General features: G+C 39.0%; 1 protein-coding gene across 2 annotated transcripts in view; it reads left to right on the top strand.

Moving 5' to 3' along the window:
- DOCK11 (dedicator of cytokinesis 11) overlaps window positions 1-23,225 on the top strand; it is a 195,086-nt gene that overhangs the window by 72,053 nt on the left and 99,808 nt on the right. For both annotated transcript variants that reach the window (XM_030933580.1, XM_010365537.2), the window contains exons 9-18: window positions 26-105; window positions 1,510-1,593; window positions 5,708-5,848; window positions 7,191-7,403; window positions 12,532-12,654; window positions 14,472-14,554; window positions 18,849-18,971; window positions 19,156-19,232; window positions 22,573-22,757; window positions 22,849-22,914. In XM_030933580.1, coding sequence (XP_030789440.1) covers window positions 26-105; window positions 1,510-1,593; window positions 5,708-5,848; window positions 7,191-7,403; window positions 12,532-12,654; window positions 14,472-14,554; window positions 18,849-18,971; window positions 19,156-19,232; window positions 22,573-22,757; window positions 22,849-22,914 — 1,175 coding nt within the window. The remainder of the gene's footprint in view (window positions 1-25; window positions 106-1,509; window positions 1,594-5,707; window positions 5,849-7,190; window positions 7,404-12,531; window positions 12,655-14,471; window positions 14,555-18,848; window positions 18,972-19,155; window positions 19,233-22,572; window positions 22,758-22,848; window positions 22,915-23,225) is intronic.

Consider the following 23,225-nt stretch of genomic DNA (forward strand, 5'->3'; position numbering starts at 1 on the left):
ACATCTGCTTTTAATGAATTTGCAGATGATGAAACTAGCAGCCAAGGAAAAGCCGAGAACATCATGGCAAGTTTGGAAAGGAGCATGCATCCGGAACTGATGAAGGTACATCTTTCATATGGCAACTTGCCTTCAACTGAGATAATGCAGGATTAGCTATTAAAGTTTTAATGCTGGATTCCATTTGGCAATGTCATTTCCACGTTAAAAACCACAGCAAATTGGTGAAACAGGTAGAGATTGTAAAAGAAAAGTTGCACTCCTGAAGACTTACTTGTAAGTACCAACTGACAGTTTGGAAAAATCTTATTTTTTTCCAGACACCAAGAAATACTTCCAGGCTTTTGTGACTTCATTAATTTTATCTGCTAGTTCTTATTCAATTTAATTACTGTATATCATTCATAAAATATTCTTCAGAAGGATAATGATGCAGCTCATGTACATGATATTTAATCTATGACCAACATATGTTAATCTCACATGAAAATCATATTCTCTGTATGTAAATATATGTATATATGAATGATGCAATCTGACAAAGATTTTGCTGCTGTTTGAAGTCTGAAATGAACTAATTTTGAAATTGTAGAGATGATTGTTATGAGTATCTTACCAAGATATTATATTCTGTAGACTCTATATTATAGTAGATTAGTAGGTTGTGACCCATTTATTCATTTAAATCTTTGTCAAACCTATTTATATTTTTACTTTATTCATCTTCCTGGACAAATTAGTTACACAAATTTGGAAACACTTTTTTTTTTTTCTATTTTAAATTTACCCCTCATAAACTTCAAAGCTATTTTTCAAAATTTAGGGACACACTCATGATCCTCTAATCTAAGTTTTTTTTTTTTTTTTTTTTTTTTGAGACAGAGTCTCACTCTATCGCCCAGGCTGGAGTGCAGTGGTGCGATCAGCTCACTGCAACCTCTGTTGCCCGGATTCAAGTGATTCTCCTGCCTCAGCCTCCCGAGTAGCTAGGATTATAGGCGCCTGCCACTACGCCCAGCTAATCTTTGTATTTTCAGTAGAGACAGGGTTTCACCTTGTTGGCCAGGCTGGTCTCGAACTCCTGGCCTCAAGTGATCCACCCACTTCGGCCTCCCAAAGTGCTGGGATTACCAGCATGAACCACTGTGCCTGGCCTTATCTAGGATTTTGTAAAATGATTTTATGGATTTTAGTTGCATTCCCTCTCAATCTTTGTCATCCTGGATTGTGCAGCTTGTTAGGTATTTCCCAAAGTGATGGAATCAGAATTACATATAATATTCTATAGCTAACATAATGGCTATGAAAAAACTATGGTGATTTCTCTTTTGTTTATTTCTCCTTTGCATCCAGAGTCTCTTGCATTCCTGTTTTGTACTGACTACAGGACGAATGGTGTAGTTTCGAAGCTGTGACAGATTGACAGTTTCACATAAACTATACATTTAAGTAGTATTTAACACTGTTTTGAAGGAAATGAAGTAACATACATATTTTTTAAAATTTTAGTATGGAAGAGAAACTGAACAACTAAACAAACTCAGTAGAGGAGATGGAAGACAGAATCTCTTTTCTTTTGATTCAGAAGTTCAGGTATTAATGATATGTTTCTTTAAATAGTCTTAGAATTATTGCTTATTCGGGTAAACAACATCTTTGAAATGTTGAACTCACTGTTTTTTGCACTAGTGGGATGTTTTATATTTGTCTTGTTTACTTTGAACAGGTAACTTAACAATTAACTCTTCACTCAAGGGGACTGTCACGTATGCAGATAATTTGGAGCTGAATTATACACACACACACACACACACACACACACACACACACACACACACACACACACACACATTTATCAGTTTCTTGTATTCTTTTCTCTTCCTCTTGCTCCTCAAAATAAATTAAAGCGCTGTTAAAGGTGGTTACAGTGTTCTTTTAGCCCATGAAATACAATTGTGATCTAGTGGCAGAAAATATCTCCAGTATAAAGAACACATGAGTCATATGAAACATTTATTTTTCACATTTGATGTAGGCCTGTAGAACTAGGATAATTTTCATGTCTGGCTTAATCACACTTTAAATGGAGGGTGGTGCAGGAAGGTGCAGGTGTATATGCAGATGTGTATTTTAACCTCATTCATGAGAGTTAGATGTGTTTTGTACTAAGATATATGCAGTTAATATTTAATTCTATGGCACTTTCTAAGTAAGTTTTTAATTTGTTTAAGTGGGAAAGGTCTACAGTATTGAAGTATTACAAATGTTTTTCCTAATGGGAAATACTTTTTGAGAAAATGAAATTGAGGAAGATGAAATATTTTGGCTTTCTTTTGCCTTTTCCTACATGAGGTTTCGAATGAAAATTTTTGATTTTGTTTGAAATCGGAAAATGTGCATTACAGTTTTTTCTTCCATGAAAATATGAAATAATTTGGGGAAGTCTGATTTTGTTGTTGTCGTTTTTTCTTTTTCTTTTCTTTTTCTTTTTTTTGAGACGGAGTTTCGCTCTTGTTGCCCAGGCTGGAGTGCAATGGCACAATCTTGGCTCACCGCAACCTCCGCCTCCCCTAGCGATTCTCCTGCCTCAGCCTCCCAAGTAGCTGGGATTACAGGCATGTGCCACCACGCCCGGCTAATTTTGTATTTTTAGTAGAGATGGGGTTTCTCCGTGTTGGTCAGGCTGGTTTTGAACTCCCGACCTCAGATGATCTACCCGCCTCGGCCTCTCAAAGCTCTGGGATTGCAGGCATGAGCCACTGTGCCTGGCCTCTTTTTCTTTTTTTTGAGTGTAGTCAAGTACAGTAGTGACAAGGGGAGAAAGAGTAGAACAAAATGTTCAATATGTAACTGACTGAACAATCAATTGAGATAACTTACTACCTTTGGACCAACCATTGTTGTTTTTTGCCTCATATGGTTTTCTAATTAAAAATTTAGTTTAAAATGGAAAAAGTATATAGGCTATAAGTAATGTAAACATTTTTCCTTAATGAAAATATCACACAAGAAAATGGAATTATTTGGAGAAAATAGATTTTAAAAAATAATTTCATTTCCCCCTTTCCCCCTCACAGAGTTAAATACTGCTTTAGTGCAAGTTATGTGGTTTTTTTTTTTTTTTTTTATAAAAAAGTAATAGTATAATGGGCCTCAGGGATGTTTGTTCTAAGATATTCATTCAGAAATTTACTTGTTCCAAGCATGTCTGAGTCTTTGATCCTCCCACCCATGATTGGGCTCTAGTTGGACATGTCAGGCTGTTTCATTGTATACAAAGGAGCCAATTGACTGTGGTTGAAACTAAGTCCAGTATCTTTACAAATTTGTGGTGTAGCGTTTTTGTGGTAATAAAACTGAACTGGTTTTATGTCTGAGTTGTTTATCAGTGAGCTATGGTAGGAGAGAAATTCACAGTTGTGATGAAGCTTTAAGGAGAAGAAATTGAATGTAATGTTGGTTATGGAAGGCAGTCTCACCTCAGAGAAACCTATGTTGTTATCTGTCAAGTACCTTTTCTAGGTGAGGCGCCATCCTGTAATTTCACCTTTTCTTTTGGCCATAGTTCATTGTTTAGAGACATGACCTTAGAGAATAAAGAAACACTGGCTGACTAAAGGGGATGGCTCCAACTTTGAGCTGAAGAGGCCATATGTCCCAACATTTGTACTCACAGGCCTTAGAATGGAAAGGATTTGAAGGCTGGAGTGGTTTGGTCCAGTTTCTCTTTCCATTCTACTGTCTGAGTAAGACAGAAAGGAGAGCAGATAAATGGGTGGAAATTAAACTTGATTTCCATGGCAATGACTTGCCTCCACAGATAGATATATGTTCAAGAGGGATCTGTCTAGTCCCACACATTCACATTCCTTTTGTAGATAAATAGATTCAAAGGGGAAGAAGTCATGCTTTCAGGCACAAATCTTACGCATTGGGTCCTTTTAAGGAGGTTTTAGTCATACTGGGTAGGTTAGAATAGCTATAATTATCCAGTATTCTTCAGACATAATACCTGTTTTGGCTTGATTTACTTAGGTAATTGAGAAAAATTTTTGTGTTTCTTGTCTTGAGTTTTCCATACTGACAGTGTCATTCTGCTCAGATCCGTCCAATCATTTTCTGCCTACAATGTCTATGGCCTTAATGGAAGTATAGTAAATTATCCCCACAATCCACACTTTTCTGCCCCTTTGTGAATAGAATAGAAGTCTGTTAAGACATTCAGCATGAACAGATGAACTTAGATTGCCTGAGCAATCTTTATCTTTGAGAGACAGATTCCTCCCCTACTGAAAGGAATTCCTTTACAAACCCCATATCTTCTCCTTAAACTTGTTTTTATTTCAAAATACCAATAATTTTTAAAAATTGATTGCTGTGGTAGCCCAGGTCCATTGCCCAGCTCTGTTAGCTGAGTTCAGTGTTGCTCAGTTTCCTAAGCAGATGCCTCTTACTCTGTTCATATTAAACACAGGTAGTCCATGGGGTTCCAGCCTTTTGTGCCTCTCAACCTAAATGCTGCTGACTCCCACATCCAGATCTTTAAGTCAGGCCTCTCCCATTTTTCCAACTACCTGCTACCATCACCTCGAACACAACACATTCCATACTGAACTCACCATTTCTACTCACTGTACCCCCAAATCTGCCATTCATTTGTATTTCATGACTGAGTTCATAACATCACTTTGTATTGAATCTCCCAAATTAGAGATCACTGTGTTAATCTTTCTTTTTTTTTTTTTTTTCTGAGACAAGGTCTGACTCTGTCACCCAGGTCGGAGTGCAGTGGCACCATCATAGCTCACTGTAGTCTTGAACTCCTGGGCTCAAGCCATTGTCCCACCTCAGCCTCCCGAATAACCGGGACTACAGACCTGCACCACCGTGCCTGGCTAGTTTTTATTTTTTTGTAGTGACAAGGGTCTCACTGTCTTGCCTAGGCTGGTCTCGAACTCCTGGGCTCAAGCGATCTTCCCTCCTTGGTCTACCATGTTAGTTTTGATGCTTCCTAGACCCATTCCTGTCAATTTTGCCTCCTGCACAGCTCATAAAGGAAACCAAATTTCGACTGTCCTGGAACATACATTGTGTGTGGAACACAAAGAAAAAACACATATGAAAAGTCATATTAGAAGGATAGAGAAAGGGAGTATAGACTGTCAGGGAGTGTGCAGTTTTCTATAGGGAGTTAGGAAAAGTCTCCCTGCAGAAGAGTCGATTGATCAGAGACTTGGAAATGAGGGAGCAAGCCATGTAGCTATCTGAGGGAAGAGGGTTCCTGACAGAGTAGCAAGTGCAAAAGCCCTGGCCTGGGAGTGTCCTTGGTGTGCTGGCAAAATAACCAAGGAGGCCAGTGTGGCTTGAAGAGGGAAGAGGGCAAGCGTGGTAGGAGATGAGGTCAGAGCGGTGCGAAGAGACAGGGAATCATGCCATGTAGGACTTTGTAGGCCATAGTACAGACATGTGACTTTTCCATTGCCTTTAGATCCGAGTTTCATCATCTCCCTCTAGGATTTCTCCATCACTGTTTAACCTTAGTGTAAAAAGTCTGCAAAGGCTTGTTAAATGAAAACATAAAAAGGGTTCAAATGAAGAATGGACAGAGAACTGTTGGATTTTTGCCATTTTTGGTATATTGATGTAAATCTATGTTAATATGAATCCTATCTTTTTTTGAAAATGATTCATACTATCTCTTTTATAGAGGTTGGACTTTTCAGGAATTGAACCTGATATAAAGCCATTTGAAGAAAAGTGCAACAAACGTTTCCTGGTAAATTGCCATGATTTAACTTTCAATATCTTGGGCCAAATTGGAGACAATGCAAAAGGACCACCCACAAATGTATGTATGACTTTGCCTTCTACCCCCCTTGCATCAGTGCATTAAAGAAACGTCTTTCTCAAAATAATTTGTAAACCAAACCTCTGTGACATGCAATTTACCTATATAACAAACCTGCACATATACCCCTGAACCTAAAATGAAAGTTTTATATATATAAAAATCTTATTACAATAAAAAAAATGAAGAAACATCTTTGTATGACTGAGAACTATTAATAATTGACTACGTGTAAATTCCAGTGCCACATATTATGATAAATTTGACATGCAAGAATTTTATACATCTCTTTCTTTTGCCAAAATATGACTATGTTCTCATTTTGAGGATTCGTGAAAATCTTACCTACTCAGAAGAGCAGATAGAGTAGGCTCTTGATGTTCAAGAGGAGCATGTCTCCCAAACTTGCAAAATCCTCAAATGCGTAAATTCTACTAGATAATATGTTTTCTTCTATGAAATTGGCTCGTAGCAATAAGTAAGGATCACCATAACCATGCTGGGATACAGATGCTATGCAGTCTGCTAGGCTCGGTCACTATTCTATAGCATTAGATTCATTTTGGTCTACAGAGAAAATTCTAAGTGATGGCTGTCATGGATCATTTGAGTTGCTTAGAAATCCTTGAAACTGTAAATGTAAAACCTTCAAAGAGACTGTTTTTTATGTTCATCTTTATTTTTTGGTTCTAGTTTTGTCTATTAAAAATAAAACAGTGATGATAGATTCTCTTACAAAATAGCTTAAAAGTACAGCAGACTTTTCTGTGTGTAAAGGGTTAATCTTTATGCCATCTGGCATGAAATTTCTCTTTGTGACCATCTTTCAAATGCCATCTGTAGAGAGGAATCATGTCTTCCAAAATTGCTGATAGGGCAAAGCTTTTGTCAAGTAATTTGATGTTGATTGTTATTAGCTCTTATGAAATGTATAGTCAAGTAAGTTGGAACATAACAGAAGAGAATATTTATTTCTATACTGTAATATTGGCATTATTTTTTAGGTAGTTTCAGTAAACGTGTAGAGAATTAAATTTTATTCATAGAACATTTTGTGTTATTTAAATGTAGCTTTTGATTTCTGTTTTTTTTTTGTAAACTTTATAACTTGTGAAATTATCTACACCTGACAGAAGTTAAAATTTGATGAAGTCTGTTGTTTTGGAATAGCCTTTGTTCTGTGCAGATAAGCCATAATATAATTTTAGCTAAGTGTTGAACTCAGAAAGGAATTGTAATCACAGAAACTGGAGGAAAAAAAAACGTATTTTGCACTTGTGCGCCTCCCCACCATGCCCCTACTAAAGTCTCAGTTTTAAAATATAACTGTTTTTATTCCCAGGTTGAGCCCTTTTTTATCAATCTTGCCTTATTTGATGTAAAGAACAATTGTAAGATTTCAGCAGACTTTCATATAGACCTGAATCCCCCATCTGTCCGCGAAATGCTGTGGGGCTCTTCAACCCAACTGGCCAGTGACGGTAGCCCAAAGGGCTCTTCACCTGAATCTTACATTCACGGAATTGCCGAATCTCAGTTACGCTACATACAGCAGGTAATGAATGACCTTTAGTCTTAGCAGTACGTTCAGAATAAGAAACAGAAATATTCTTGCATTATTTCGTGGTTTCAGACCAATGTTTTCATGACATTCTCTCTCATAAGGTCTTTCGATAGATATTTTTCTGGTGACTGAAGTTTGAGGGCAAAAATGGAAACCAGTGAACATGCTAGTAACATGTTATCAAAGGAACTTTTTTTTTTTTTTTTTGAGACGGAGTCTTGCTCTGTCACCCGGGCTGGAGTGCAGTGGCCGGATCTCAGCTCACTGCCAGCTCCGCCTCCCAGGTTTATGCCATTCTCCTGCCTCAGCCTCCCGTGTAGCTGGGACTACAGGCGCCCGCCACCTTGTCCAGCTAGTTTTTTGTATTTTTTAGTAGAGACGAGGTTTCACCGTGTTAGCCAGGATGGTCTCGATCTCCTGACCTCGTGATCCACCCGTCTCGGCCTCCCAAAGTGCTGGGATTACAGGCTTGAGCCACCGCGCCCGGCCCAAAGGAACATTTTTTTTTTTTTTTGAGACAGAGTCTCGCTCTGTCGCCCAGGCTGGAGTGCAGAGGCCAGATCTCAGCTCACTGCAAGCTCCGCCTCCTGGGTTCACGCCATTCTCCTGCCTCAGCCTCCCACGTAGCTGGGACTACAGGCGCCCGCCACCTCGCCCGGCTAGTTTTTTTTTTTTGTATTTTTTAGTAGAGACGGGGTTTCACCGTGTTAGCCAGGATGGACTCGATCTCCTGACCTCGTGATCCGCCCGTCTCGGCCTCCCAAAGTGCAAAGGAACATTTTTAATGGGACCATGATGTGAGATACAAGGGAATTATTTTGCGAGATAGAAAGCTGATACAGGCCAGGCGCAGTGGCTCACACTTGTAATCCCAGCACTATGGGAGGCTGAGGTGGGCGGATCACTTGAGGTCAAGAGTTCGAGACCAGCCTGGCCAACATGGTGAAACCCAATCTCTACTAAAGGTACAAAAAAAATTAGCCGGGCGTGGTGGTGTGCGCCTGTAATAACAGCTACTCTTGAGGCTGAGGCAGGAGAATCGCTTGAACCCAGGAGGTGGAGGTTGCAGTGAGCCGAGATCACGCCACACTGCACTCCAGCCTGGGTGACAGAGCAAGACTCCGTCTCAAAAAGAAAGCTGATACAAACACACATAAACATACCTGCACCCACACTCATGTGTATACTTCTGAGCAAGGCAATAAGTGCTTGAAAGTTTTGGTTTTTAAGAAAAATTGACCCTAAATTAACTCTCCCACCCCTAACTTTCATGTCCATTCTGAATATGAGTAGGTCATTTGAATGGGGCATGTGGTCTCTTTATACAAGGAGTTTTACTTGAAAAGCAATGGGTGGGAACTGCTTGTGTCATAGCTATAATGCTATACTCTTCTGTTTATCTGGAGCAAAGATTCCCTTTCAGAAAGAGCTTAACTGTTCTTGGAATTCTGACCTCTGACCAGACTGGAGGCCATAAGAAGTTAGCGGAGTGGATTGATCATCTGCTCGCTAGACTTTTGCAGCTAAAAGGAAATGAGAGCATGGCATAGAATTAAAAGTAGAAAGAGGCATATGAACAAAACTGTTCATGTTGTAAGGAGATTGATTTTTTTCTAAATAAAAATACCATTCTTTTTTTTCCTGATTATAATAAGTACATTCTTATGTAGAAAATTCAAATAATGTAAGAAGTATAAAAAAGAAAGTAAAATTTGCCACCAAAAGACAATGCCTATTAACATTTTGGTAAACATCTTTTCAGACATCTCTGTTGTGTATATAGAAATATATACACATTATGTATATGCTTATAAAATTATATTCATGTTGTTTTATACCTACTGTATTCTTTTAATATATTTATCATCCTACATCAATATCTATAGATCAGTCACATTTATATTAAAGGCTAACATGACATTTCATTGATTTAGCTACTTAAGACATTTCTAATTATTTGCTGTCAGAAGTAATGCTGCATTGAATCTCTTGTGCACACATCTTAGCTCATTTGTTGAATTATCTCCTTAGAATAAATTCCAAGCATTGGGATTTTTAGGGTCAAAGATTATGCTGATTTATATAGATGATCAAACATTGGGGAAGACTTCTTTACATGGACTGTCACTGTCTTTTTGGGGCTGTGGATTTCTGGTGGCTTGTCCTCAAGTTGTCCCTTATTCCCTGATAGCCCCTTAGCTTGTTACTGAGACTGTAGTTGTCACCTCTGTGAACATTACACAATGATGGTGGGTGCTTCTGAAAGAGGGATTGAACAAGTAAAGTGTTGTAAATATTTGAGAACCTGCTATTGAATTTTATGTTTAAAATTTCCTGCACAATATCAAATAAGTCATTTTAAGCCAATGTGTATTTCCCATATTACTTCAGTGTGTACCACTCAGCTGTATGTTCAATGCAGGAAGTTTAAATTATGATTTCAGATGTCATCCAGTTTGTAATTTGGGACAGGAAGAAAATCAGCATTTGAAAAAGATCTCCTGTGTGCCAACATTATTCCATCAGTGTCTCGTGTAATCATAATAGTTTATGAAACGATATAATCACTACTGTTTGACAGATGGGGAAACTGAAGCTCAGGGAGGTTAAGTAAGCTGCTCACCATTACACAGCTAGTCTTGGTGATGGTAGGATTTGAATTTAGGTCTGTTTGAAATAATTTGATCAAGAATAGTAGATGAATGTAATTAAGTGCTGAAATATAGAACACTAGCACATGCCCTGCCACACCCTGGGAGCTTTGTAAGTGCTAGTGGCTGGGGTAGAGGACCTGGCCCATTCTCTAGCTGGAGGGGCCAGCAAAGTGGATAAGAATCGCCCTGGGGTGGGGAGGCATATTCATGCCCCTTGGTGGGAAACAAGGACTGGGCCATAGACCTTGTCCTAAACGGCCAGACCTCCAACCCACGTGGGATTTCTGGGCTCTCTCTGGCCACCTTTTGCATTCTGGGGACAGGGAGAGGACCAGAAGCTGATGGGACAAAAGGTAAAACAACCCCAAAGAGTGTCCCCCATCATTAGAATCCCTGGTCAGTTAGAAAATGGACATCTCTGTGCCTCAGCATCCTCATCTACAAGTGGAGGTGGTGACCATACCTGTGTCCAAGGGCTGTGGGGAGGCACAAACAAGGTGCGTGGTTCTAAGAAAACAGCACTGTGATGGGCACACTGGGTTTGGTCAGTGCAATGTAGTAGCTAGGAGTAGTAGCAGTAACAGTGATCTCAAGCAAGTGAAAACAGCAAGCTTTTATCAATTATCAACTACCTTAAAATTATAGTACTCATTGCTGGCATCAGTAGGAAATGCCTAGAGTACTGGGAATGGGAAACAATCGGTGCTCAGTAAATGTTAGCTATAGCAATAATCAGTATTACTGTTCTCAAACTCCTGGGCTCAAGCAGTCCTCCTGCCTCAGCCTCCCAAAGTGCTGGGATTACAGGCATGAACCACCACACCCAGCAGTATTACTGTTCTAATCTGGCCTCATCATATGAGATGTTGGGTGTATGGACCTCAGGGCTGAGAGAGAATATAGCATGGGCTGTGTAATCTGGAAGCCTGGACTGCCGTCTTCTTCACCCACTTACTCACTGCACAAACCTTTCTGAGCCTCCATTTCTTAATCTATAGAATGTGTATATAGTAGTGCCTACATTTCAAGGTTTTTATGAAGACTGAATGAGATAAAGCATGAAAACCATCTAGCATGGTTATGTGGCAGTTAGCGTAACACTGCACTCAAGGTGTACTGCTCAGCATACCTTCTGCAGGGAAAGCTCGGGCAGTCTGCCAACGCGGTCAGCCTCACAGCTCAAACAGCATGTTCCCGGCAGTACTAGAAGCCAGGTTCTGTGACCTTGGGATGCTTTGGTGGGCCACCTGGGTAATAACAAGGTACCTGATGTGCATTACTTCATTTAATCCATATAAGAGATGTATGAAGTCACTACTATCATGCTATTTCACAGATGAGAAACCTGGGACTTAGAATGTGACTTGCTTAAACCCATAAATGTTGGAGCCAGAACCCAAGAAATTTGACAAGCAATTTTGAACCACTTTGTTCATTTTCTCAAGGAAATTTGAACCACTTTGTTCCATGCTTGCTGCTTGGGAATTCAAAGCTGAGTCAGCCATTACTTGGGACCCTTCTAAGCTGTTTGACTTGGGGGGAATTATTAGCCTTTTACACTCAATTTTCTATTCTGCGCTGTCTCCTCCAAGGGTTCTATCTGGTACAAATGAGATAATGTGTCTGAAATGCATTGGAAACTGGAAATCACTATATTAACAAAGTTGGTAATATACCAAGGAAAAAACGAAATTTTAGTAGAGACTCAGTGATAGATTTTTCCGTTTGAATTCATTAGTGATGCCCCTTTAAACAACAGGCATAACCAACTAACATGCTATGTAGAGGATATTATGTTTGGAAGGAGTCAAACTGGACAGGAGGTGTTCCTGTTCCACATGCATTCAAAGAAAAATGTAACTTTGGTTGCATCTGCATTAGTACGTTTAAATAAAGTGTATGGGGACAAAATGAGTTTTGGATTCTCTGTCTCCTACCTTTGCATTGGAAGCACAAGAGCTCTTGAACTGCAACAAAGGAATATCTTCTAGAGGATGATTTAGCTTTTCCATATTAGAGCAGTAAAGTTTCTTTTTCCTTCTTGGTGGAAATAAATATTAGTTAAATATTAATTGCTCTTGAGTTATATGCAGCTGCATTTAAAAACGTATATCTAGTTCCACTTGAGAAATGTACACTATTTTAACACACATCAATTAAGCCAAACAATGTACATTGTATTAAATTAGGTCGAAGAACTCACTTTGCATACACAACCAAACCAAAGAGGCAAAGCAGCAATGGTGAGACCTGCACTACGGAGGCTAACAGATGTGAGGTTGGTGACAAAATATAAAATCCATTTTGAAAAGAACGTTGGAAGCTTTGAAAACTGTATCTATTTCTAGGGTCCTGAACACGATCCTTTGTTGAATATGAACATTCTTTACTAAAAATCATTAACCATAAACAACCATATGTACAAGGTTACATAAGAAAGTCTAACAGAAGTACTTTTTTCCCAGGGAATTTTCTCAGTGACGAATCCACATCCTGAAATTTTTCTAGTTGCAAGAATTGAAAAGGTGCTGCAGGGAAACATTACACACTGTGCAGAACCCTACATCAAAAATTCTGATCCAGTAAAGGTAATTTATAAAGATTGTTGATCGACATTTCACCTTAACGTAAAATTTGCCTTTTACTGATATTTTAAATGCCATTGCTTTGAGCATGCTATACATTCTGAAAACATTGTGTACTGTGTATGTGTGCTAAAACATGGAACATGGCATATTTTCCTATTGTCGTTGGTGTTCTTTTAATGTGATAATCTGATTTCTGCGTGATTATCAAAATAAGAGCCAAAAGCTTTTAGGCAGCATCTGCTAATTGACACCATATCCTTGACAGTAGCCGTTCTTTTCCTTACAGCCCTATATAAAGCCCTAGAATGAATGTCAGAGCTGGGAGATTAGAGATGATCCAGTCCTATAGTTCCCAAATGTCAGTTCATACCCAGATTTACTCCTGTCTGTGATGAAACGGGAAAAGAAAGACAGTGAACATTTCATGAAGCTAAATGTGTTTAATTCGGAGGGCTGCCCTTTATTCTGAGATCTTTGCCCTTCCTGCGTTTTAAAGGTTATGCGTATCTTCCTTTCATGAAATGTTGGCATATTAAATGGCAGGGATTTAAAAAATTGTTTTGTTGAATGTCCTTAAGTGGCAATATTAAAAGTTGGCAACCCTATATTGTCATCCACATTTCTAGAAAATTGTGAAATTCAAATGTTTGGAAATCACTGCTCTAATCTCATCCTCTCCTTTTATAAATGGGAAAACTGAGACCCCAGGAGGGGAAGGTTCATGGTTGAGTTCATTAGTAGCACTCCAGCTACTGTGTATTTATGAAACATCACTCTGTTGTACATGGCATTTCGTTGTGTACCCAAATAGTGTTTATTAAGTGGAAGTTGCTGATGTGATGGGACTAATTTGTGGAGGAAAAATGTCTCAACAATATAGATAAAAGCCTCCAGCACTCTGTATCCTAGGGATAAGCATCCAGCCAGCATTTCGAGGTCTGTTTAGACTCTATAGGCAGTTTATCTCCTTGTCATCTCTCCGTGCCTGTGCAAACAGCAGCTCCTACCCACACTTAGACTAATTGCATTGACTCCTGGTGACTTGCTCCTTATCTTGGGAGTAGAAAGGGCAGCTGTATCCAGAAGAAACTTCTCCCAAGAATGATGAGCATTTGCCTGCTACGTGAAATAAAGTACATGTTAAAACCAGTGAACATTTTTCCAGTAGAGGTCTTTGGTGCAAAGTGTGCCCTATATCTATTTTGTCTGTCTTCTGCTATAAATGACAGAAGCTCTGTTAATGAGAAAATCCAAAGCCTTTATGAAATACTTCGGACTTGGAAAATGGCTGGCTGATGCATGTTGTTCTTTTTTTTTTTTTTTTTTTTTTTTTTTTTTTTTTTTTTTTTGAGACGGAGTCTCTCTCTCTGTCGCCGGGGCTGGAGTGCAGTGGCCGGATCTCAGCTCACTGCAAGCTCCGCCTCCCGGGTTTACGCCATTCTCCTGCCTCAGCCTCCCGAGTAGCTGGGACTACAGGCGCCCGCCACCTTGCCCAGCTAGTTTTTTTTTTTTTTTTTTGTATTTTTTAGTAGAGACGGGGTTTCACCGTGTTAGCCGGGATGGTCTCGATCTCCTGACCTCGTGATCCGCCCGTCTTGGCCTCCCAAAGTGCTGGGATTACAGGCTTGAGCCACCGCGCCCGGCCAGCATGTTGTTCTGCTTGTGGCTATTTCTATGTTTTTTTGTTGTTGTTTTTTGTTTTTTTTTTTCCCGAGATTTTTGATGTTTTATAACGGTAAGTTGGGGAAATTATTTTTCTGGGTGGGTCCATGGCAGTTTGAACAAATACAAGCCTGTCTTCTTGTTTCTGACCTTAGACGGCCCAGAAGGTGCACAGGACAGCTAAACAAGTGTGTAGCCGCCTTGGACAATACAGAATGCCCTTCGCTTGGGCTGCCAGGTTTGTACAAATATAATCCTGACCTGCTCACTCACGTTCATATGTGAAGTTAAGGGCTGTTATACTTAATCAGCATTCAGCAGTGTGTTTCTGGCAGGCCAGTTGTATCTTGGGACACTTGGGATGTAATAATTATTATTTTTGTTGTTTTTGAGACAACAAGTTTCACTCTTGTTGCCCAGGCTGGAGTGTAATGGCGCAATCTTGGCTCACCACAACCTCCGCCTCCCAGGTTCAAGCGATTCTCCTGCCTCAGCCTCCCAAGTAACTAGGATTACAGGCATGTACCACCACACCCAACTAATTTTTGTATTTTTAGTAGAGACAGAGTTTCACCATATTAATCAGGCTGGTCTCGAACTCCTGACCTCAGGTGATCCACCCGCCTCGGCCTCCCAAAGTGCTGGGATTACAGGCTTGAGCTACTGTGCCCAGCCAAGAATGCTTTCTCTTAAACTTTGCTGTGCATCAAAGACCCTCTCTCTCTCTTTTTTTTCTTTCCATATGTCTTGCTTTAGGGAAGTTTTCTTTGGCTTTGGTTACTGTTCTGACTGACACCACTTAATTTTACTGCATTTAAAAGCAGAGTTTATTTGGTAGTAATGGAATTTTTTTTCAGAAAAGCAGAAATTATAGTGGGTTATGTACAGTAAGCCCCATATTTCAGAGTTGGTTGGGTTTATGCTTTGAAAATCTATCGTAGAATATTTCTGGAAAACATACTGAAAATTCAGAGGCAAATAATGAAGTCATTAAATGTGAGTGTGTAATTAATAGATTTTCTTCCTGACAAATTCTGCCAGCATATGTTAACTATATTTCATACCCGATGGTAGATGGTAGGTTACGATATTTTATCCAAAGTTCGTAAATCCATGCAGGGATGACTTAAAATAGGTTTCTTGTTTATCCCCATTTTACAAGTACAGGTTCACTGACTTGTTTGTGGTACAGCCTGTACAGCTCACCGGGGCTTCTGCGGAAAGGGCACCATGTTCTGAATAATTCAATCAATTATGTTCAATGGGTACTAGGGAGTAGCATAAGGGTAGGAGATTCTAAGTTAATTAACTCTTTTATTTGTCACTATTCATAATCATTTCATTTTGGACAAGGTCTCAAAATGTATTGTATGTTGGTAGATGAAAGATCACGATTGTTCTCGTTTTGCAGACTGGTAAAAAACAACGATAACTAGGGATAGGTGAATGGCAAAGAGTAGCAGAGGTTGGTGTATGTAGGCATTATAGAAGGTGAGGTATGGCTTGTAAATATCAGCATATTTTTAATGCTCCAGCCTGAAAAGTCCATTGCTGCTGCTGCTATTATTATTGTTAATAGTTATTGGCCGGGCACAGTGGCTCACACCTGTAATCCCAGCACTTTGGGAGGCTGAGGCAGGTGGATCACAAGGTCAGGAGTTCAAGACCAGCCTGGCCAACATGGTGAAACCCCATCTCTACTAAAAATACAAAAATTAGCCGGGCGTGGTGGCAGGCGCCTGTAATCCCAGCTACTTGGGAGGCTGAGACAGGAGAATTGCTTGAACGCGAGAGGTGGAGGTTGCAGTGAGCCTAGATCACAGCACTGTACTTCAGCCTGGGCGACAGCAAGACTCCGTCTCAGGAAAAAATATATATATATATATTTATCAAGTGCTAACTCTGTTCAAGGCACTTATCTACGTGCTTCATGTCTATTGTCTTAAAAGGTGGGTACTGTTATCCCTGTCTTTGAAGATGAGGAAATTGAGGCCCAGAAGTGAAGCAGAAAGACAAAAATATAAATTATTTTCCAAGTTCACACAGCATGTGGCAGAACATGGATCAGAACCCAGGGCACCTGCCTTCACAGTCATCTCTAGACCACTGTGGCATACGGTCCCTCTTTGGGCCATACCAGTAGCTGCTTGATGCCGTTTTACCAGTAGAAAAAATAATTTTGAAGTCTTCAAAGTTAGAAGCTTTGATTTCCAGTTCTGATGAGGAATTAAGGTATTTTTTTCCTCCTGAATTGTTTTGGTTCTCAGCGGTAGTAAAAACTTACTCAAAAGGCTGGGCTGGATGTTTAAAATATATATGATAAACCCCTGTTTACTAGAAATAAAGGAGGTATGCTTAGCGAAGGATATGAACAGACACTTCTCAAAAGAAGACATTTATGTGGCCAACAAACATATGAAAAAGAGCTCATCATCACTGGTCATTAGAGAAATGCAAATCAAAACAACAATGAGATACCATCTCACGTTAGTTAGAATGGTGATCATTAAAAAGTCAGGAAACAACAGATGCTGGAGAGAATGTGGAGAAATAGGAATGCTTTTATACTGTTGGTGGGAGTGTAAATTAGTTCAACCATTGTGGAAGACAGTGTGGCGATTCCTCAAGGATCTAGAACCAGAAACACCATTTGACCAGCAATCCCATTACTGGTTATATACCCAAGGGATTATAAATCATTCTACTCTGAAGACACATGCACATGTATGTTTATTGTGGCACTGTTCATAATAGCAAAGACTTGGGACCAAACCAAATGCCCATCAATGATAACTGGAAAAAGAAAGTGTGGCACATATACACCATGGAATACTATGCAGCCATAAAAAAGGATGAGTTCATGTCCTGTGCAGGGACATGGATGAAGCTAGAAACCTTCATTCTCAGCAAACTAGCACAAGAACAGAAAACCAAACACCACATGTTCTCATTCATAGGTGGGAGTTGAACAATGAGAACACATGGACATGGGGAAGGGAACATCACACACTGGGGCCTGTCGGTGGGTGGGGGGCTAGGGGAGGGATAACATTAGGAGAAATACCTAATGTAGATGATGGGTTGATGGGTGCAGCAAACCAGCATGGCACGTGTATACCTGGGTAACAAATCTGCACGTTCTGCACGTGTATTCCAGAACTTAAAGTGTGTGTTTATATATGTGTGTGTGTGTATAAAGTATATATGTGTGAAGTATATATATATATATATATATATATATATATATATATATATATATAAAGTAGGAACAGTGGGGTTAATTAATGCCTATAACCACATCTTCAGAGGTACTGCCAGGGGGGAAATATGTTTCAGGCTATAGTTGCTTCCAGTGTGTTGGGTGCGTGTATATTGTTTTCCATTTTAGCAGTAGAATAGTTGCTGAAAAATGGGAGAAGAGGAGGGGAAGGGAATAATCAAGTTCATATGAGAAACTATACATATATAGTCATCCCTCAGTATCCGTGGGGCATTGGTTCCAGGATCTCCCACAGATACCAAGATCTGCAAATGCTGAAGTCTCTGCTATAAAATGATGTGGTATCTGGATATAACCTACTCACATCCTCCCATGTACTTTAAGTCATCTGTAGATTACTAATGCAGTGTAAATGCTATATAAATAGTTGTTATACTATATTGTTTAAGAAAAATCTATTTGTGTTCAGTATAGACACAGTTCTTTTTTCCAAATATTTTTTATCCATGGTTTTTTGAATCCACGAATGCAGAGCCCATGGATACAGAGAACTGACTCTATATTGTAATCGCCCCATATAAATTTATCCTTATGCTTTTTATGAACTTTATGGAAATACACTTCACCTTTGATAAAATTTACGTATTTTAAATGTCTAGCTTCATGAATTTTCACGAATGTATACAGTTATGTAACTACCACCCCAACCAGATACGGAGCATGTCTATTACCCCAGAAAATTTCCTCATGTCCCTTGTCCATTCAACCATCTTATCTCTGTCCCAGGCAACCATGGATCTGATTTTCACTGCAGATGACTTTTTATCTCTTCTGCACCTTCATATAAATGGAAGAATGCAGTATGTCCTCCGATGTTTGCTTTCTTGTACTCGGTGTTCTTCAGATTCATCCATATTATTGTGTGAATCAGTAGTTCGTTTCGAGCAGCATCTCATTGTGTGAATATACAGCAGTTTGCTTACCCGTTCACTTTTTGATAAATATCTGATAAATATAAAAACTAGTAATAACTAGTTTGGAGCTATAGCAAATAAATCGTCTGTGAACATTTATTTATATAAATTTTTGTTTAATTGCTGCTACACAAATTAAGAACATTCATGTACCATGTGGAAATATGCCTAGGAGTGGAATTGCAGGATTGTAGAGTGATGGGTGATTAACTTAACGAGAAACCGCCAAACTGTTTCCAAAGTGGTTTCACTATTTTACATTCCGACCATTGCTAATTTTATCTTAATTTATCAACATGGAATATCTTTTTTAAAAAATGCCTCTGTTGCTGTTTTAGACCCATTTTCAAAGATACTCAAGGCTCTCTCGATCTGGATGGGAGATTTTCTCCTCTGTATAAACAAGACAGTAGCAAGCTTTCAAGTGAAGACATTCTCAAGTTGCTCTCAGAATATAAGAAGTAAGTGTTTGGTGTTTCTGCAATAAATAAATATAATAGATGAATCCTCAGTTCTTTTAAATGATGAATGTGAGTCATATATGGGAAAAGCAGAATGCTTAAAATTGTAAGTTTGGATGGAGGGGTAACCAGTGCATTCAGTAATCATAATTTTAACTCTAAAATATTACTATTTTATACCCAGGCCAGAAAAGACCAAACTGCAGATTATACCTGGGCAGCTAAACATCACAGTAGAATGTGTTCCTGTGGATTTATCAAGTAAGAACATATTGCAAATAAACCTTAAGCATAATGTTTGAATGTCAGGTTGTTATCCTTTCAGTATTTTTCTTGAGGTTTACATGGCATATTAGTTTCCCAGGGTTGCCATAGCACAAAATATTATTACAAATTGGGTGGCTTAAGACAACAAACATTTATTCTGTCACAGTTCCACAGGCTAGAAGTCCAAAATTAAGGTGTTCGCAGGGCCATGCTCTCTCTGAATGCTCTAGGGAAGAGCCATTCCTTGCCTCTTCCTACCTTCCAATAACTCCCAGCCAACCTTGGCATCAGTTGGCTTGTGGCCACGTCACTCCAACTGCTCCTCTGTCGTCGCATGACCTTCTTATAAGGACACCAGTCATTGGATTTAAGGCCCATCTAATCTTGTATGACCTCATCTTAACTAATTGCATCTACAAATATCCCATTTCTAAATAAAGTCACATTCTGAGGTTCCGGGTGGATATGAATTTTGAGTGGGGGTGGGGATGCTTTTCAACCCAGTATGCATGATGAATAGTTACAGATTAGGAAGTGAATTGAGTTGATTTTATCAGATGCTGTTTCATATATATGAAGTTGTGAGTGTGTCCCAGTCAGGTTCTGTTGCCTTTTGCCTTGGGTAACTTTTACTTCTGTCATCAACTAAGAGATGAAAAAGGAGAAGGATTTCTTTTCTTGTCTAAAGGCAAGAATCCAAGATCCCAGGAGAAAAATAGAAGACACAAAACACAATTTGCAAGAGATAAAATGAAGTAGCTAGTAAATATGGGAAAAATATTCAATCTTAGTAATAACAATGCCAGTAAGGCAAATTAAACAATATGCTTTTGCTCATCCATCAAATCTATTAGAATGTTTAGAGTGAAGCTACCTAATGCTGGCTAGGTTTTGGCCAGGTGTTATCACCTATCATGAGCAGGAGTATAGTTTGGTAATAGATATCCATAGATGTTCATAAGTAGGGCATTCCAATTTTGAGAGTATATTTATGCATTGATTCACTGAATAACTATTGAGTAAACATTTATTGACTACCAGCTAGGTGCTTTAAACTTAGAGAGTTTAAAGTCTAGAAGGCGTGACAGATAGTATACAAGAAAACAAGTTGTATTAGTCCGTTTTTCACACTGCTATAAAGATACTACCCAGGCTGGGCGCGGTGGCTCACGCCTGTAATCCCGGCACTTTGGGAGGCCGAGACGGGCGGATCACGAGGTCAGGAGATCGAGACCATCCTGGCTAACACGGTGAAACCTCGTCTCTACTAACAAATACAAAAAAAAAAAAATCTAGCCAGGTGAGGTGGCAGGCGCCTGTAGTCCCAGCTACTCAGGAGGCTGAGGCAGGAGAATGGCGTAAACCCGGGAGGCAGAGCTTGCAGTGAGCCGAGATTGTGCCACTGCACTCCAGCCTGGGCGACAGAGCAAGACTCCGTCTCAAAAAAAAAAAAAAAAAAAAAAAGATACTACCCAAGACTGGGTAATTTATAAAGGAAAGAGGTTTAATTGACTCACAGTTCTGTATGGCTGGGGAGGCCTCAAGAAACTTACAATCATGGCAGCAGGGGAAGCAGGCATGTCTTTTGTGGTAGCAGGTGAGATAAATATTGAATGAAGGAGGAACTTCCAAACACTTATAAAACCATCAGATCTCATGAGAACTTACTCACTATCACAAGAACAGCATGGGGGAAACCACCCCATGGTACAGTCACCTCCCACCAGGTCTCTCCGTCAACACCTGGGGATTACAATTGATGATGACATTTGGATGGAGACACAAAGCCTAACCATATCACAAGGGCAGCTGTAAAAAGGGTAGCCAGGGAACACCTCTCTTAAGCTCAGGAACTGAAGATGGAGAAAGAGAGCCAGCATATGGTGATTGGGACTGTACATTTTCAGACTGAGGGCATCACGTATGTTGTCAAGACCTTGAGGTGAGACCAAGCTGGGTTTGCATGAACAGAAGGGAATCCAGTATAGCTCTAGTGTAGTGTGTGATAGGAACAATGGAGATAGGAGATAAAATAGGAAGCATCAGGTCACGTAAGGAATTGTATTGACTGTGATAATGCCTTAAAAAATTGTATTTTATTCTAAATGCAGTGAGAAGTCAGTAAAGGATAGTAAACAGAGGTGTGGCATCCACTTTATATTTTAAAACATCTAAGAGTACAATGGATTATATTTTTCCTAAAGAAGTAATTGAAATCTAGGCAGAAATGGATCCATAAAGATGTTCTTTGCAGTGTTACTTATATTGGAGGAAAATTGGAATCAATCAGAATCCAACACTGTCAGTGTGGTTAAGATAATGACGCCACACCGATACCATGAAACTTTGTTGCAGCCATTAAAAGCAATGTTTACAAAGAGCTCATGGAAGGAGACATCAGATAAATGTCAAAAAATTAGGATAAAGAGCTATACATAGAGTAGAATTTTCATATTACTATATAAAATATGCATAGAAAGAAGACTAAAAGAAAACATGCTAAAGTCTCAACAGTAGTTATCTCTGGGAAATGGAATGAGCAACTGTCCCTGTCTACCTTTACTCTCTACTTCCAGGTGCTCTGTTATAGGCACGTATCACTGTAATAATCAGAAAAGCAAATCCAACAAAAAATACAGCATCCTCAGGTCCAACTCTCCTTGGGACTTCCTTCTTCATCATTACTGCTCCGCAGTAAGGACCAGCAGTGTTAGAGCCCCTTAAGTATATGAATAACCTTTACTACAGTGACAATTTCAATAACATATGCTGCTAAACTTCTCTGAGGCTTAGTATTTTTTCACGGTCAGGAGTATTGAGGTTATCATTGGTAACACATCATAAGATCTGTAGTTTCAAAAGGCCTCCATTATTTCTTAGGTGAAAATTTGCACCTGCACCAAGTTAACTTTTTAAAAGTGACTTGCCATGAATTAATTGGAAGCATAAATTTCCCGTTATTTCCCTGATACCAATAAAAATTTGCAGTGAAAGCTAAATTGCTGCCACAGGAGGGAAAATGAAATGGATTTCTTTGCAGAGTTTAAATTTGTCAAAATTATGATGTGTTATATTTGGCAAATCACTCGACATTGAGAACGAAATAGCACTCCACGTCTGGTATGAAGGGTTCCACTAAAATCAGCATCAGACTACTCAATCTTGTCCTTTTGGGTTCTTAAAGTTGTCGTGTGATTTTTTTGGTCAATTACTAAGAGTTATGTTTTTTAAATTGCTCTTTGAGAATACAACTCATGTATATTTTTATACATGCAGGAAGTGTTAATGATTATTAAACTGAATGATCTTTGCCTGTTTTTTTCCCCTACTATAGATTGTATTACTTCTTCATATGTGCCCTTGAAGCCTTTTGAAAAGAATTGTCAAAATATTACTGTGGAGGTTGAAGAATTTGTTCCAGAAATGACAAAATATTGTTATCCATTTACTATTTACAAAAACCATCTGTATGTATATCCCTTGCAATTAAAATATGATAGCCAGAAAACATTTGCCAAGGTAACTGTGTAAAGTATACATTTTTGGAGTATAAAATGTTATTTATAATCTGCTAATTGTGTGACTCATTTTGACTGATTAATCATTTTAGGCAAGGAACATTGCAGTCTGTGTGGAATTCCGGGATTCAGATGAAAGTGACGCTAGTGCTCTAAAGGTTTGTTTATGATATTGATAGGCGTATGTTTTTAGTAGAGATGGAGATTTTGGTAATCAGTAGTCTTATGCTCTAAGTGTAATTGTATCAACATCCAAAAGAAAATGTTCTAAAGTGACAAATGTAATACTTTCTTTTCTACTCTTACATATTAACTATAAGGCTTAGTTTAAATATTAATGCAGTAGGAGCATATATAGCTTTAAAAATACCAGGTTTTGGCTTTTGCTCCTTTTTGATTTTGCAATTGCTTCAATGCCCAATTGCAAGGTCGTTTTCTTATGACCTGATAGTTTATAATGGTACCATCA

The sequence above is a fragment of the Rhinopithecus roxellana genome, chromosome 7 (genome assembly GCF_007565055.1).
Source record: "Rhinopithecus roxellana isolate Shanxi Qingling chromosome 7, ASM756505v1, whole genome shotgun sequence".
In the NCBI taxonomy this organism is placed as follows: Eukaryota; Metazoa; Chordata; class Mammalia; order Primates; family Cercopithecidae; genus Rhinopithecus; species Rhinopithecus roxellana.